This window comes from Lucilia sericata, unplaced genomic scaffold (genome assembly GCF_015586225.1).
Source record: "Lucilia sericata isolate MDLA Ls3-8-SP2 unplaced genomic scaffold, ASM1558622v1 Contig000005F_arrow, whole genome shotgun sequence".
NCBI lineage: Eukaryota > Metazoa > Arthropoda > Insecta > Diptera > Calliphoridae > Lucilia > Lucilia sericata.
The window spans coordinates 1,343,870-1,362,557 of NW_023994046.1; the positions used below are offsets into that span (position 1 = coordinate 1,343,870).

Consider the following 18,688-nt stretch of genomic DNA (forward strand, 5'->3'; position numbering starts at 1 on the left):
ACCGAATGCTTCAGTTAGGGGTTATCGAGGAGTCCCAAAGTCCTTGGTCATCGCCTGTGGCACTGGTGCACAAGCCTGGGAAGGTACGTCTGTGTTTAGACGCCAGGAAACTTAACAGTGTCACCGTGAAAGATGCTTATCCTCTGCCCTTAATTGATGGAATTCTCAGTAGGCTCCCGAAGGCAAGATTCATTACGAGTCTTGACCTGAAGGATGCCTTCTGGCAAATTCCATTGGATGAAGGGTCAAAGGAGAAGACAGCTTTCACGGTGCCTGGCCGTCCATTATACCAGTTCGTTACCATGCCCTTTGGCTTGTGTAACGCTCCACAGACGATGTCCAGACTGATGGATAAGGTTATCCCGGCCCACTTGCGAAACAGGGTCTTTGTGTATCTGGATGACCTACTCCTCATAACTGAAACATTCGATGAACATATTCTACTATTGCATGAAGTTGCATTACATTTAAGGACTGCGAATCTGACAATTAACATTGAAAAAAGTAAATTTGTACTTAAACAAGTAAAATACTTGGGACATTTAATCGGCCATGGCACGATTCGGACTGACCCGGACAAAGTTCAAGCCATTAGGGATTATCCGCTTCCGAAGTCCGTCCGTCAATTAAGGCGATTTTTGGGGATCTGTGGGTGGTACAGACGATTTGTCCGAAACTTCGCGACAGTGACAGTTCCGTTAACAGACATGTTAAAGAAAAATAAGAAATTTATATGGTCCGATGCCGCCAAAGCTTCATTTGAAGAGCTGAAAAACTCCTTATGTTCCGCACCGGTGTTGCACAACCCGGATTTTTCCCGTCCGTTTTCCATCCAATGCGACGCAAGTCAATATGGGATAGGGGCCGTGCTGGCACAGACAAATGACAGTGACGAGGAAGTACCTGTAGCTTATATGAGTCAAAAACTAACATCTGCCCAAAGAAACTACACAGTTTCAGAACAAGAATGTTTAGCTGCGGTTACTGCAATAAAGAAATTTCGAGCTTACGTCGAGGGCCACACTTTTGAGATCATAACCGATCATGCCTCACTCAAGTGGCTAATGAATCAAAGTGATTTGCACGGTAGACTCGCAAGGTGGGCGCTTAAGCTACAGGGCTTCAACTTTACAATACGCCACAGAAAGGGAAGTCAGAACATAGTCCCAGATTCGTTGTCACGAATGTTTTCGGAGAATAATGAGGATTTACAGCTTTTAAACATAGAAACTATTTTTGCTAACAAACTTGAAAACTCTATCGAAATAGATTTAGAATCAGATGAATTCAGGTCACAGGAATATTTATCCTTGATGACAAAACTACAGGAAAAGAACAAATATATTCCGGACATTAAAATTGATAATGGATTTATCTATAAGAGAATTGAACACTCGTCCGGCGATGAGGTTCAAGAGCAAATGTCATGGAAACTGTGGGTTCCACATGCTCTAACACAGGATTTGATAAAAAGGGCTCATGATCATCCTCTGTGCGCACATGGTGGTGTGGGCAAGACCTTAAATCGTTTAAAAACATTTTTCTTTTGGCCCAAAATGACCAAGCAAGTTACAGAGTACGTATTGAACTGTGACGTTTGTAAACAAACAAAAGCCACTAATAGAACGTTAAGACCTCCAATGGGTCAACAGTCCTCGTCCGTTCGAGTCTTTCAGAGACTTTATCTTGACCTATTAGGCCCATATCCCAGGTCGTCATCTGGTAATGTTGGCATCATTATAGTCTTAGACCATTTATCTAAATTTCACTTTCTTGAACCTATAAAGAAATTCACTGCCAACCTTATTGTGGAATTTTTGGAGAAACGCATCTTCCACATTTTCGGAGTTCCCGAATGTATCACCACTGACAATGGGGTGCAGTTTAAATCTAATCTTTTTAGAGAATTCTTAAATTCATATGGCGTTTTTCATAATCTTACAGCTATTTACTCTCCACAAGCAAACGCTAGTGAGCGAGTAAATCGCTCTGTCATAGCTGCCATTCGTGCTTATGTTAAACCTTCACAACAAAACTGGGATGAAAATCTTTCAGCGATAAGTTGCGCGTTAAGAAGTTCCAGACACGTTAGTTCGGGATTCTCCCCATACTTCCTTGTGTTTGGTCAAAATATGCTGGTAAATGGAAATTCATATAAGCTTTTAAGATCATTAAATTTATTAGAAGATGCACACACAGATCTGAAAAGGGACGAGAAATTGGAGTTGGTTCGACAAAAGGCTCAAGAGAACATAAGGAAGTCGTATGAAAGAAACGTCAGGACGTATAATCTTCGTGCTCGACCAGTTAACTACGAACCCGGTCAAATTGTATTTCGTAGGAATTTTGCGCAGTCAAAAGCTATAGACCATTTCAACAGCAAGTTAGCCAATCAGTTTGAGAAGGCTAAAATTATTGCCAAACATGGATCGAGTTATTATGAGCTACAAGATATGTCTGGGAAAAACCTAGGCAAATTCCATGCCAAAGACATACGTATTTGACTTCAGCTTTTGTCTCATTTTTAATAAAAAATTCAACAACACCTGTTTTGTAATGTGAAAAATTCTAATTATTCCATATTATTAATATCATACTATAATAATACAATTAAATTCATTCGTTTTATTTCGAATATCTTAAATTCAACATTTATTTCAAACTGTTGTATCTTTTTTTTTATAATGTCCTCAAAAGTACTTTTCATTGGTAAATTCCCTTTTGTCAAAATGAAAAGAACGAAATTCCCTCTATTGACAGTACGTAACATAATAGTAAGTTCATCACTGTCTTGTAAATTAATATATTGGCAATCATTTATTTGTTGCTCTAATTATTCTATTATCGATAAAACATGTATATCTCATGTATATGATATACATGATGAGAGAGATGTAAATATCATTCTGTCTCTCTTATGAGAAAGCTTTTAATATTCGAAAACGAATAGAATGTAAAATAGAATGTAATAAGCGGTAAAAATTATGAATATATTATTCTGGTTTTGGCAAAGACGTTCTTTTCTATTTTTTGAGTGGTAACAAGTTACATCGAGCGGTATTATCAAATTTAGATGATTGAAAAGTGCAGTTTTTTATAATATAAAAATTGTTACATACATAAGAAGAATAAAAAATCAATTATTGAATATATAAGGAATTTAGGATTCCTTAATTCCTCTAGAGTGTCCACAGTATTTTGTAATATAAAAACCTTTAATAAAAACTTATTTTACTGGCGCATGGTTTTTGTCCAAATCAGGTAATATAATTATTGTGAATTAGAAGTGTGCTTATTATTTACTGAAATATTATTCCGTGTAGGCAAACGGGTAGGTGGCCAAGAGTTATTTTTAAGCCACAGCCCGTGACTCCTCTGGGGCAAACGAAATAAGCCTCACAAATCGTTATTTATTTCCCAAGGGGACGGAGATTAATTTCTGTATCACATCCACATGGAAAATGATTTACCAACTTTAAAACATCCAAAACACACCACCGAGTCATAATTCCTCGAATTTGTCAAATTTGCTTTTCTTGATCTGTAATCCAGTCAGCACTATATTAATCATCTAAATCCTAAATTTACTTTTACTTATACCTATACTAACTAAAACTACTACTACCTTGCTAAAAATTAAAAAAAAAAAAAAAAACATTTATTCTTTTCAAACCCTTAATTAAAACTCTTAAAACTTAAATTTTAACATAATAAGTAATTTTCGACTTATTCGCTGTTTGAACATAATGAAACTTACTAAACCAATAGTTGATAATACTTTCCTAATTAATTATTTGCCCTATCTTATTATAAAGAATTTTTATACAAAAAATCATCGTCGGCAATAAAGTTAACTTCCTAGTGGTAATATCCTAATATCCTATGTAATATCCTAAAGAATTTCCCCATATATATAAGTCTAACCATTTATTTTTAACTGAAACCCTAATAATTTGTCAAAGAAAAATTAAAAAAAAAAAAAACAAGTATAACACTTAAAAAATTTACAAAAAAAAATAAGAAACAAAACCAAACCAATTAACTGATCATCACAAAGCTCACCAACATGCTGGAGGCCTTCAAGCAACGTTGGATTCAGAAAAGATTGTAAGTGATTCTCTTTACCTTTGTTTTTTTATATTTTTTTTTTATCTGTTATACTTAATTTTTTTTCTTTCTCTTACTATAATACTGTATTTTGATTCGTATAATTGCAAAGACATCTAATAAGTGCGTAAAGAAATTATTGATTATGATTCTCAATTAATGCATTTAAGAGAGAAATGTTATGATATCTTTGCAATACTACGTACCTACTTCATTCTTTACACTTAGTACTATAAGAAAGAACTTTTGATTATAACCATAAATTAATTTTTCTTTATTATTATTATAATGTATACCTAGTTGTAATGAGCTCCTTTTCAAGCCACTTTAAATGTATTTAAATTTAATTACATCGAGTTCTGAATTTTGTTTTGTAATAAATTAGATTATATTCACAACATGAAATAGTGTGTTATTTGAGGTAAAACTTCGAGGTCTGAAGAAACTGGATTAGTGTATTAGGGGATTTCCATATCAACTTATAAGTGACCACCAGGAAATCCATAGGTTGGGAGGGTATTGAGGTCAGGACTATTTCATCTTGTTCCGCCAGGTCTTTCCCAGGGAAATTTGTGTATATCTATACTTTGAAAGGGCTTTCTTTAGCACACGTGATTTTTTTTTTGTAAGGCTTTAGGTCCACTGAGAAACAAGATCCCCGCCCATATTCCCGAACTAGCTAGTCTATCAAGCACGTGTGCGATGTTTCTAACAGGGAGTAATGGTTTGCGCTCATCACGCGTTTTGTTTAAGCTACCACCTATACGACCATCAAAAGCTATCATTACAAAATCGACTCAGAAAACGATTCTAATCCGATTGGTATTCTTTAAGGTTGGTATAGGACGAATATTTTTGTATGTTACAAACATCAGCACAAACCCAATATACCCTCCCCACTAAAGTGGTATAGGGTATAATTATCAGCTGTTCGATTGCATATACCTGTTTATTGTACACTGTATGCGTCAATTATAAACCGATTCTCATAATGTGTTGTACAAAGATTTTGTTTTGTATAGAACTTGTTTATGTCAAATTTCATATTTTTAAATAAGGAAAACTCGTATTTTAAAAAGCAAAACCTAAGAGATTTTGGTACATAAGAAACTTACTTATGTCTAATCTCATCGCAATAATCGTAATTTTATTCCAGTAATAAGCGTTATAGTCATTTTCAGAAGGGGTCCTCATATATGAGGTAGGCCCAATTTTGGACCGATCCACATAGAATTTGGTAGAGAGATTTTGGCTCACAACAAACTTATTTGTATCGAATTTCATCGCTATAATCGTATTTTAAAGCCAGTAATGAGCTTTAAAGTAATTTTCTGAAGGGACCTTATATGGAGGGTAGGGTCAAATATAAACCGATCGTCATAAAACTTGGTTTTGGATCATATGAAACTTATTTATGTCGAATTTCATCGGTCTACTCGTATTTTTAAAACAGTTATGCCCGTTAAAGCTGTTTTCGGGGGTCCACTTGTATTGGAGAAATCCGAAAACGTGGACGGATATTACCTATTTTCAATACCAAACAAACCTTATCAATGGGGAATATTTATGCAAAATTTAAACTATCTAGCTCCTCCTTCGTGGACCCGATAACGCTAAAATACAATATCGAAATAAAACAAAATATCGATAACCTAAAGATGTCTACAGATGCCTCTAAAATCCGTTACCGATTATTTAGACTTATTGAAAATTTAAGTACACTTCGAATTAAAAGCAAATTTAGATAATTTATTTGTAATTTTGCACCAAATAATATCATTTCTACTTTATTCTTCAATGTGTATAGATTTTGAAAAAAGTTAATTGAATTGGGAAAAGATCAGAAATCTTGAAACTTAAATTATAGCTATATTTTTAAGAGTTATGAAATTTTATTATATATATATTATTATATATATTATTCTTTAAAGCTCGTTATTTTCACATCCCGAAAATTACGGGATTTTTGGGAATAATGATTTTCCTTTTGTCATCTCTAGTGGTGTGCTAAAATGGTATTATAGCAGTCATTTCGGAATGACTAATATAATGAAAAATATGTTCCTTAATGCAGTGCAACGGAAATCATAGAATAATTTGCCTATTTATATTTCCACTGCATTTTGGTAAAGAAGAGAAGTGAAACTTATGTCGGTAACGATATCATAGCGATAACGGTATTTAGACTTATTTCGGTATCATTTTAGCGATAACGGTTGCCAAATTTGGAATTTTGGCATCGATTACTTATCGAATATTATGGCATATGTTACCAATAGGAGCATAATTTAGCATGATTTGATTTTAATAGTATATTTAAGTTTTATGCTAAATTTTTCAATTTCTTTCACAAATATTTAAAAAAAATATTTTTTAATTGTTTTTTATAATTTTACAGCCTGTTTCACAATTTATCGATTTTCATGTTTTCTATTTGTTATCTGAACGTAAAATGGAATCGTACAAAACTTTAACAAATTAATTTCTAAAAATATCATTTAGACCTCATATTCATTTAAAAATGTATATTTTCAAATAATAAAATATAAAATATTATTTATTTCAGAACATAATTTTCAACCCTTTAGAAGTTTTCAATGTAATTGTACACAGAATATCCATTTTCTTGGCACTCGTTATAAAAGTATCTATGTATGTAGCAGTAGAGTGATTCAAGCTTGTATGATGGAAAAAAATTTGTATGACAGGCCGTCCCCTCCTCTAGAATTGTTCTTTGAATTGTAAAACTATGTCATACAAATAATTAGGCTGATTGGATAACGTTAACATGTGCCGCAACGGCTCTGAAGTTTCCAAGTGCATTTACAAGGGGAAAATATCGATTTTTTTTCAGTTTTTGCTCAAATTTGGCCATTTAGCAATAAATTTTGAACTTTATTGTAAAGGAATGTGCACAGAGTAAGCATTTCGGAAAGATATAAAACACAAAAAAGTTAATAGTTATTGCAAATTCCCCAGGCCATTAGCGTGTCTCACAGCACATAAATTCGAAATGTGATAAAAAAATTTATTTTTTTTTTGGGATATATTCTAAAAAATCATTTTGTTACTTAAAATATATCTAAAATTATTCGAATATTAGTTTTTGCCCTTATAAGATAACGCTAACTCGTTCTCGTTCACTCTATTTTAAATATCGGACTATATACGATAAATTCCATTAATTTTTTGTAAAGATGGCCGACAAATAAATATTATTTCGATATGGTACACTAAGAATTCCCAAATATTGCAAAATTTGACCTTTGAACTCCACAGTTTATGGGTTAAGAATATCCGATTTTAATAAAACTTCGGATATATATAATACTTTATTTAAAATGTGCAACAGTAAAGAATTAATACGTATTCTCTAAAATATTACAAAAGTAATGACATTTTCCCGAAATCCGCCGAGTTCAAATCGCAGGTACAGCTAAACTGTAAGAAATATTGATCTAATTTTATACCGTTTAATAGCCCCAAAAAACTGAAATTGGAGATTTGAAACGGCCGTTGAAAAAATCAAACTTTTTTGACCATAGCTGAGAAGAAGTTTGCGTTATCTTATAAGGGCAAAAACTAATATTCGAGTAATTATAGATATATTTTAAGTAACAACATTTTTTTTAGATTATATCCCAAAAAAGTAATATTTTTGTCACATATCGAATTCATGTGCCGTGGGACACGTTAATGTCCTGGGGAATTTGCAATAACTTTTAAAGTTTTCAAGTAATTTTTGTGTTTTATATATTTCCGAAATGCTTACTCTGAGCACATTACGATTCCTTTACAATAAATATGGCCAAATTTGAGCAAAAACTAATAAAACAGATATTTTTCCCTTGTAAATGCACTTGAAAACTTCAGAGTCGTTGCGGCACCTGTTAACGTTATCCTATCAGCCTAATTTTTTGTATGACATACAGTAAATCACAAAAATAAGTATACAGAAATACTGATAATTGGTTTTATTTAAAAAAGGATATTATTTTTTCAAAAAACAAAAATGTAACACATTTATTTATTAAAAACAGTTATGATAATTATTATTCACTACTTTTTTACTGGATATTTTTGTTATTTGAGTTCTCATTTAAGGTGAAGCCAAATACATAGGTACAAAATTTACGTCACAATAGTAAGTATACAGATTATTTCAATATATATTTGTTTTCATGATATTAACAAAATTTATGAAAATTTTACCTGTTTGAATATAATTACTTTATAATAAAATATTTTTACACAATAACTTGGAAAAAGTCCACTTTTAGTTCCGAAAAATTGAAATTTTTGGTAATTGACCTGAATATTACTTATAGGAGCATTTTTTTCATATTTAAGGGCATCTTGCTATTTAAACCCCCGGAGTTTTGGATCGGGTATTCAATAATATCCCTTGTTTGTTCATTATGATGCATTAGAAGACGATATTTTAACTTTTAAAGTAATTATTTCTTTACATTGTCGTTTTTAACAAGATATAGCGTTCATATTCGATATTTAATGGGGATTTCCTAAAATGTATTTCTTAAAATGCGAAATTATTAATACTTGTACTAGTTTCCATTAATTAACACAAGTTTTTTGATTCCAATCATCCATTACACACTTCTAAATACTACCAGTAATCGTCAAATGGTGACCATGTCAATAACTTACATTACATATCGGTTCCGAAATTGGTCATTGTCCAAAATAATACGATTTTTATATTAAATCAGGCTCAATTAGTTGTATGAATACGAATTGAACAATTTTGAACAATGATACGTCTTAATTTGTTGCTAGAACAAATAAAATGCTCGATCCATAAAACATGGTTATTGTCTCGGGTATATCAAGGTATGCACAGTGGGGCAGAATGGACATTTTTTGGAAATAAATCTGGCATTTCTAAACGGCTGATCCGATCGGGATAAAATTTGGCGTGAGCGTAGGAGTATTCGAGTTTAAGTTTTGAAGATGAACCCTGCAGATGCCCCAGGGACGGCGCTGTGGCGGCTCAAAGTAGGGTACCTACGACATGTAAAATTTTTAAACTCGTGCCATTTTTTTGTTTTTCATCCAAATACAAAGATTTTTATATTTTCTGAAAGCGCTCGACGAGATCTTGAAAAAACATGCTTAGACATACTACTTATCTCTTATAATATCAGAGTTAAATTTAGTGATACAAAATTTACCATACCTTGGTCCGCCTTTTTTTGAATACCGGGCGTAATTTAGGACCAAATGGACTCAATTTTTTCTTGTTAGTTAGACAACAAAATTTCCAATAAAATACAAAATATTTCAGATCAATATCATTTACAGATCCAAAAATATACGTTTTTTAATTTAAAAATTCAAAAAATTTAGATTTTTGCCGTTTTTTTGCCAAAAATGTGTCTTAACTCTTTTATTAATAAAATAAAATTTTCTTTAAGAACATATAACAATTTTATAGTTTTCTAAAAGGTATCTTTACGCAGAACGCTTTGGCGTAAAAAACTTGTCCTATTTTTTGAAAATGTTGCCACTGCGTCCTTCCGAACATGACCTATTTTTTATCAAAACTTCAACTTTGGGCGACATGTTCTAAAATCCCAAAGCTGGGATCAGAAAACTGAAAGCAGTTTTGGAAACCTCAATATGTTTTCTATTTACTCCAAAAGTATTTTCCCAGCCCTGAAAGAAATGTGGACCCTATGGGCAAAAAAGTAAAAAATCCCATTTTTGGGATTTTCATTCCAATTTCTGGGAATTGCGGGATGCCCTTTGACCTTTTCAATTTTTTTTGCATTTTCTTATTTGAAATGACAAATTTAAGAAGCGTTGAAAATTTTATTGAGTTTTGTTCATAAATAAAGATTTTGTCATATATTACATATTTGTTTAATTTCTAAAACTATGATTTATATCAAAATTTTAATAGGGTCGCAGATAGCTACAACAATTTAGTCCATATTTAATATCATTTCTTAGTTAGATATGGAAATTCTCGACCCTTTACAAAAAATTTCAAGCCAATATCTCAATTACATTCAAAAATATGTTCATTTAAACCTGTGTCCTTTAATTTCATCTTTTTTATATAAGATAAGATAAGATTGTAACAGCTGATGATCAGCTGAGTGGACGAGGCTACTTTATTAATTGTATCATAGTATGTAATAATTTTTAAACTCAAAAGCCAAAATTATGAAATTATTTGCTTCTATATGTCCTGTAAATGCCCATTTAATTTATTTACATATATTTAATTCGCGATTAATTCGTTTCGCGAAAAGTTTCATTTTTAAATTTAAAATCGATTCGCGAATAAATAAAAATATACAAAATAAAAATTATGTGGTATAAATTTAGAACTTACACAATGTGATTATCATTTCTGGTATCATCCGCCATCAAGTTAAAGTCTCCTAAAAAACTGTCAAAATATTTTTTTGGATAGTTTTCAATTATTTCTAATTTTTTGAGCTCTTCGTATAAAGATTCAATTGTACGATCGGCTGTCAAATCGTTAGATGTCTTGATTTTGGTTTCTTTTATATTTTTTACTTTTTTTGCCATTGACGATTTATATTTCTTTTTGTTATCAGAACACCATGCTTTTTTGAGTAACTCATATTCGATTCTGAAAAAAACATAAATATATAAAACAAATATGCGTATATACTAGGAATGACAATCCCGATCCCAAAAATCCCGAGATTTTTCCGAATTGGTAAATCACGTTTCCCAGGATATGCCAAAATAAATCCCGGAATTGGGATATGTATTTTGTGTCGTCAAAATACTTAATATTTTTCAAAGGAAAGGTCCTAAATTGATGTTCGAATAATTGAATTGGGTTCTGTCATAATTATCAGTTCTCATAGAACGGTATGCGGTTTTAAAAAGAGCTTACGTCTAATTTCGGAACTTAATATTTATTTAGGAAGTATGTAGGGGAGTTTTCCCGTTTTTCCTACCGAGCTCGTCCCCGGGTGGCGGATAGGGGGTGGTGATGGGCCATCTGTCCTCCCCCAGTTTTAGTTTGACTCAAGCTGAGGGAGGGCAGATTGTCCTCCACCTGGGAATATTATATTCCCCGCGGACCAAAAAACTGAAAAAAACAACATGGAAAATAAAAATAAAAAGATGAAAGTTACGGTGCAGGGCCTAAATAACCCAGTACCGGCGGGTTATGTGTCGTCGTCATCCTGCAATCGTGAGCAAAATACTACTACGGAGGTGGCTACCTTGGCCTCCTTGGCGGACAAAGCGTCAAGTGTACAGCATGCCATTGGCAAAAACATAGGGGTGAAAGAGAAGGGTGTACTCGAAGAGAGCTCTAAGCTACCTCAGCCTTTAAATATAGGTGAGGGTTCCGAATCTGAATCCTCAGATGATAATAACAACACCATTATAGCAAATCCCAAAAAGGATTAAGTAGAGAAAATGGTGGTGCATAGCATAGCTAAACTACCTATTACTAAGAAAAGACTATCTGGAGCACAGAGGAGGAAGTTGAAAAAGATGCTTCAGGAAATCATAGTTAGTCAATCCAACGACACTCCAAAGGAAAAATCGGACTCTCTCACAAGATCTGAGGCAAAGAGGATCAGGTCTCCCGAAGAGTTGATAACTGAGAATAAATCGAAGAAGAAAAAGAGCTCCCCGTCTTCTAATACACAGTCGAAGCCAAGCCATACTTCACTCAAAGGAACCTCAAGTCAGAATCCTGAGAGTAAAGGTGACAACGCCAAGATAGATATTCCGAAGACGACCACGTCGGCGAAATCAACCTCGAAGGTACGGGTATCTCAAAAGAAGCCCCGAAAAGCGAGGAAAGAGAGGGTAGACATTGGAAAAGGAAAAGAGCCGCCATCATATGCCAAAATTGTCAGAAAAAGACACCGGGACGATCTCTGCTATGCAGTTTACGATGCCGGTAATCCGACAGGCAAAATTCCAATAGACCAACAGAGTAAGGTAGAAGATCTGGTGAACAATAAGATAGTGGACCATGCAATCGCTTCAAAGGGCAAACAACCAATAGAGAGCGAGAGCTGCGAGTTCAGCATGGGCGTGATGTTGATGAGGTTGGCATCTCACCAATGTGTTAGCACCCTAAAGAACTTGGTGGAAAGTATCCCTCCTCCCTGGGACAGCGCTAAGCTGGAACTGACAAAGAAGAGCGAGCTTCCGGTGCTCTCAAAGTCCACTGCCTACATAAAAGGATAGGGCAGTAAACTGGCTAATGAACGTATACTGGAAATTCTTGGTGGTCAAAATGCTGAGCTGGCCGTGGAAAAATGGGATTTCTTTTACAGGAAAGAAGAACCTGAGGGAACTTTATTTGTAATATGTATCGACCAGAAATCTATGGCTAGTCTTTTCAAGAATAAAGGTAGGGCTTACTTCGCCTCTAAAGCTGTCATATCAAAATTGGGAAGGTGCCGATTGGAAGGGCTGTTACAACAAGCCTCGAAAAGGATACTAAAATACATAAGACCACAGCATCAGTAGCAACTAATGATAACGTAAAGGAGCCAAATCCTAAAAGCGAGGAAGGTACCACTAACTTTCCAAAATTGGGGAGGCGCCGATTGAAAGGGATGTCAAAACCGGCCCGATAAGGACACTAAAACACCTAAGACGGTACCCAAGGCATCATTAGCATTAGGTAATTTTGAGGATTCAAATTCCAAAAGCGAGGAGGAAATCACTCACTTGCCAGAAGACAGAACAGAAGTGCTGTCCAAAATTGGGAAAGTGTCGATTAAAAAAACTGCTCTTGCTATGAATAATAAGGACACTACCATCAATGGTACCCACTGCATCAATAGCCACTTCAGGTTACTCGGAGTAGTCAAATCCAACGAGTTTAAATGGATGACAATGATTGAGGTTATTCAAATAAACCTCCATCGGAGCGAGACAGCTACCAATGCTCTGATGGCTAAAATTAACACAGGTAAGATACATATAGTTTTAATCCAGGAGCCTTGGACGATTCGCAACAAGGTTTCTGGATTAAATCACGTAAATTTCCAACTTTTCTACGCTGATACATGGTCTCGACCGAGAACATGTATCTTATGTCACAAGAACTTATGTTTTCTCCTCTCAACAGGATTATCCACATCGGATGCAACGGTTCTGAAGCAAGGTCGTGGCAACATATACGTTACATCTGTTTACCTGCCTTTCGATTATCCGACACTACCACCAACGTCGGAGCTGATAAAACTAGTCGAAGAGGCACAAAGGAAAAATAAGAAAATTGTAATAGGTTGTGATGTCAACTCCCACCATGTAGCTTGGGGTAGTACAAACACCAATCGCAGAGGATAAGCCCTCATGGATTTCCTTAATACTAAAGACTTGATAACATTGAACTTAGGTAATAAAGCTACCTTCGTCAATAGAATCAGAGAAGAAGTATTAGATATAACTATATGTTCAGAAGAGCTTATAAACGATAAAGTTTCGTTATGAGTCTAAAACTAATTGGACAATGTTCGGGACCTTACTAAAGAACCGTTTAGGTCAGGACACTTTTCAATGTCGAAATAAAGAGGACATAGACGCCAAAGTAGAAACGCTCACAAGTGCCTTGGTTGAATCGTTCGAGGACAGCTGCGCTCTGCGAGAGCGGAGATCTGCCCAGAAGAAACCCTGGGTAACCGGGGAGATCCGGAACCTTGGTAAGACTCTTCGCAAACTATTCAACCGGGCACGGCGTAAAAAGACCGCAGTATACTGGGATGAGTATCGTAGTAAACTTGGTGAATATAAGAAAATTGTTCGTAAAGCCAAACAAGACTCTTGGAAACTTTTCTGTGAAAAGGTAGACAGCGTAAATGACGTATCGAAGATAAAAAATTCCTATCCAAAACTCACGTCCAATTCCAACCGGAATCTATGATCGATGACACGGGATGGAGGCTGGAGGGTATGGACAAGACGATCGTCTTATTATGTATGTCGAAGTTATGTCGATTTTCTCTCGAATTTTCAAAATGGTATTATGTATGTCGATTTTTTATAGAAATATAACTAAGTTAAAAATCTATTACTAAAAATGGTATTATATATGTCGTATTTGAATGGAAAATTCTACAGAAAGTGTCGATGTGTATTTTACTGGTGACAAAAACTTTCAAAGCTATTAGCATCAGCTCCCGTAGCTCAAATTTGCTGAAATTTGGAAGTTATGAGTACACCAGAGGAACATATAATGTAATGTTCGAATATTCGAAGTTAAATTCGAAAATTCGAAATAAAGTTCGAAAAATGTTTTATGGCTTTAAAATACTCTCTGAATCATAAAAACGAAAATCTGAATATTCGAACATATGTTCGAAAATGTTTTGAGTCTACTTAAATCTCTTCCTGTAGTAAAAATTGACTAAAATTTGATAATTATGATTACTATGGTGGCAATATAATATTGTGTTCGAAAATTCGAAATTAAGTTCGAAACATGTTTAATGGCTTTAAAATAATCTTCGAATAATAAAAAAAAAAACTTCGAAAATTACTTAAGTCTATAAAAACTAGTGTTGGAATATCCGAAATTAAGTGCATTATTTAATTTCGAAAATTCGAACTTTTGTTCGGAGTACAAAAAATAATGTTGGAAAATAATTTATTAATTCAATGTGCTATATATAAAGGTAAAAAAACTAATAAAAATAGTGAATATCGAGACGATTTTTACTATTTTCTCTTTTTTCATCAGAAGAAATATGCCGCAATACTTAAAATTTTCAATAAAGTAAATTATATAAGTTTTCAAAATAATCTACTACAAAAAAAAAATACTCATGTCGAATTTGTTACATAATACCAATAAAATTTAAATTCGACTACGACTACGACGATTGTCGATTTTCGACTACGACATACATAATAAGGGTTAATGACTCTCATTTCCCGGTATATCGAATAACATAAATGAACCGATATTGGAGGAAGAGGAGGCTAACACGGAAATTGTAATTACATCTGATATGGTTAAAGGGGCAATCAAGAGCTTTGCTCCCTATAAAGCTGCAGGTCCGGATGGCATTTTCACGGCCCTTTAACAGATGGAGGCTTGGTTGGTTTCCGTACATTTGTCTCTGATATTTACTGCGTGCTTGAAATTCACATATACCCCCATTAAATGGCAGGATGCAAGGGTAATATTTATACCTAAACCAGGGAAACCTAGCTATGCGACACCTAAGTCTTATCGACCGATAAGTCTTACGTCATTCCTACTTAAAACCTTGGAACGGATAATCGATAATATGATTAAAAGCAGTATACCCGACAAAGACCTACAATTTAAGCAGCATGCTTATGTAAAGGGACGATCGGTGGAAACCGCTTTAAACGAAGTTGTCCACTACATAGGTGCATCCTTTGATAGCAAACTATATACACTGGCGGTATGTATTGACATCGAAGGCGCCTTCAATAACGTGCATACTGATACTCTTATCCAATCCCTAGACCACTTTTACGTTGACCGGGTGATCCGTAACTGGATCAACCACATGCTAAGGAACAGATGGATAAGCTGCGAGATATACGATATAACTATCAGGAAGAAGGTATTTCGCGGTATACCACAGGGTGGCATTTTGTCACCTTTACTCTGGGTTACCACGATTAATAGCTTCCTAAGGACCCTAACCGAGACAGGACTTAGACCTGTCTGCTATGCAGACGATGTCGTAATACTTTTAAAGGGAAAGGATCCAAATTACTTGTGTAGAAGAGCTGAGGAGGCACTGAATACGGCCTTGAGCTGGGCTCAACCGAGAGTCCTCAATGTTAACCCGGCGAAGACGGAAATCTGTCTTTTCACAAGAAAGACAAAAATTTCTATGTATACTGAACCTTTCTTCCTGGGCAAGAAGATACCAGTGACAGACAAAGTTAAGTACTTAAGTGCAATCCTCGACCGGAAATTAAAATGGAGACACCACATAGAGGAAAGGATCAACAAGGCACATGTAGGAGAACTATAGGCATGAAATGGGGTCTTAGTCCTACTATGACAAATTGGCTTTATAAAAGTGTAATTAGACCAATTCTAGCTTATGCTTCAATAAACTGGATGACTGCTTTAGACAAAAAGTGCAATATCAAACTACTACAGGGAGTTCAGCGTACATGCTGCTTGGGTATAAGTGGTGCCATGTGTACTACTTCAACCAAGGTTCTGGAAACGTTGCTAGATATTCCACCCATTGAAACATATTTAAGATATGAGGCGGCGCTTACAGCCGAACGGCTCTTTACTTTAGGCGAACTGGCCAAAAGCGGTTATAGGACACGTCATCAATGTATACTGGACACATTGGAAGGTTATACACAATCGGACGTGCCTGATCGTATACCAGACACAGAGTATCTCGGAAACTTTGAAACGCTGATCCCAGATAGAATGTCTTGGCCAAGAGGAACATTAGAGCAAATACCAGTAGGAATACGTTGTTACACGGATGGCTCTAAATTGGGGGACAAAGTGGGGCTGGGGATCTATATTGGGTCTTCAATACAGAAATATACCACCGTTTACCTAATCATAACACAAGCTTCCATGCAGAAGTACGAGCAATAACGGAATGCGTAAATTGGATTAGAATAAATATGGCGCCCACAGCGCTTAATATATTTACCGATAGCCAGAAGGCAATTAGGGCGATATCAGGCGATAGAACTAAATCTAAGACCGTATAGGATTGTAAGAAAGCTTTAACTGAATACTCTCCCAGAGGTAAGGTTTACATCATATGGGTACCAGCGTACTCGGGAGTAGTCGGTAACGAAAGGGCGAATGTAATAGCTTTAAAGGGTAGGGAGCTGGAGGCAGTTAACCTGACAAACGCGAAACCATTCGACGCAATAAAAGCTGAATTAAAAATATGGGTGAGAGAATCCCATAAGGCCTCTTGGAATAATGAAACAGTGGGTAGAACCACGAAGATCCTATGGGGAGACCCTGATGAGAGCATGACGAAAAATCTCCTCAAAATGAGCAAGTCTAAAGTTAGTATGATGGTACGTATTCTGAGTGGACACACAGGATTACGAGCACATCTATGCAAAATTGGACGTGCGGATTCAGACGAATGTAGAGCATGTGAAGAGGGCAGTGAAACTCTGGAGCACTTTCTTTGCCACTGCTAGGCATTCGTCGAAGTTAGATCCAAGTATCTTGGAAGTGATGTTATTCCGGAAATAACATTCCTGGAGGATTCTTAGGAATTACGTTCAGGAAACTGAGTTTATGAACACCTTTTTTCATGACAAGGAGCGCACCACAGACCCGACAGTGGCCTAGGTGTATTTCTTCGGATTTGAATGTAGTATACATCCTCCTATTAACCTACCTACCATGTAGTTAAAAAGTTTCAGAAATTATGAAATTCTAAGTTTATTTTTAAATTGGAATTAATTTCATTGTTGTAATTTAAATATATCTTCTGTCTGCTAAATTTCCACAAAATTAAACAATTATCTTTACAAAAATGAAGATTTTTATACATAAAATAATTAAATTTATGTAATCCCGAAATCACGAAAAAATTAAAATTGTTAGGTTTTTCATTAATATAAATAAAATGAATGCACAATTTTGCAAATCTTGCAAAAAACTTTTCAAATGATACCACATATTGTATATTTTGTTAAAGAAAAAACTGTAAAATTTAAAAAAATAACTAAAAAGGGACCTTTTTGTAAGCTGGGAAAAATATTGAATTGAACATGAAAAATCGTGTCCCCCATAGGATATTTTCTTGAAAACTGTCCTGCTCACAAACGGACAACACTGAACCCAAAATATTTTGGGAAACATCTTATAGCATAACAGGGAATATTTTGAGGGGGATAACTCAAGCACCATTTTTTGTGAGTCGGTCTAATGTACATTAACCCGACTCACTCTGTAATTAACTTGATTTGTTTTTGAAAAATTGCCATATTCAACAATACTAAAAATTATTATGTATATGTGCCGAATCTTTAATACCCTTCACCATGATACTTTATTTCATGTTTCTACGTTCATTATTATAGATAATTCAAAAAGTATCTTTTGAAAAACGGGTTCTCACTTACCCCGGGATCTTCATACTTTATTTGATGTTTCTAGGTCCAATATTATAGAAAATTCAAAAAGTGTCTTTTGAAAGACGAAAAAGTCCCCTTTTTATGGGTTTTAACTTAAGCCAGGCTCCACATACATAAATTCATGTTTATAGCCACTGAACACCAAGAAATGAAACTGTGACGTTTTTTTTTACAACAATAACGTTACGCTCTTCTCACAGACGAGTTCTGTGTAACTCTAACACACATGTAAGAATGCCACTCTCTCTCAAAACTTCAAAACTTTGTCGCGAAAATTCGAGGCTTATACCACTTTCAAGTAATTTTTATCACTTAACGTTATATTTTCTATTTTTTACAAACGAAAAAAATATTTTTTATTTTTTGACATTAAATTTTTGTTGTTGAAATTAAAACTGAAAAAAGACAATGTTGTAAATTTTCGTATGGTACAAGAAAAAAATATTACAAATAAATAATTTATTTTTTCAAT

At 34.5% G+C, this 18,688-nt stretch overlaps 1 protein-coding gene across 2 annotated transcripts in view; it reads right to left on the reverse strand.

The window, feature by feature from the left end:
• Positions 1-18,688, reverse strand: part of LOC119600870 (dynein regulatory complex protein 11) — a 117,566-nt gene that overhangs the window by 20,968 nt on the left and 77,910 nt on the right. For both annotated transcript variants that reach the window (XM_037951447.1, XM_037951441.1), the window contains one exon: positions 10,469-10,732. In XM_037951447.1, coding sequence (XP_037807375.1) covers positions 10,469-10,732 — 264 coding nt within the window. The remainder of the gene's footprint in view (positions 1-10,468; positions 10,733-18,688) is intronic.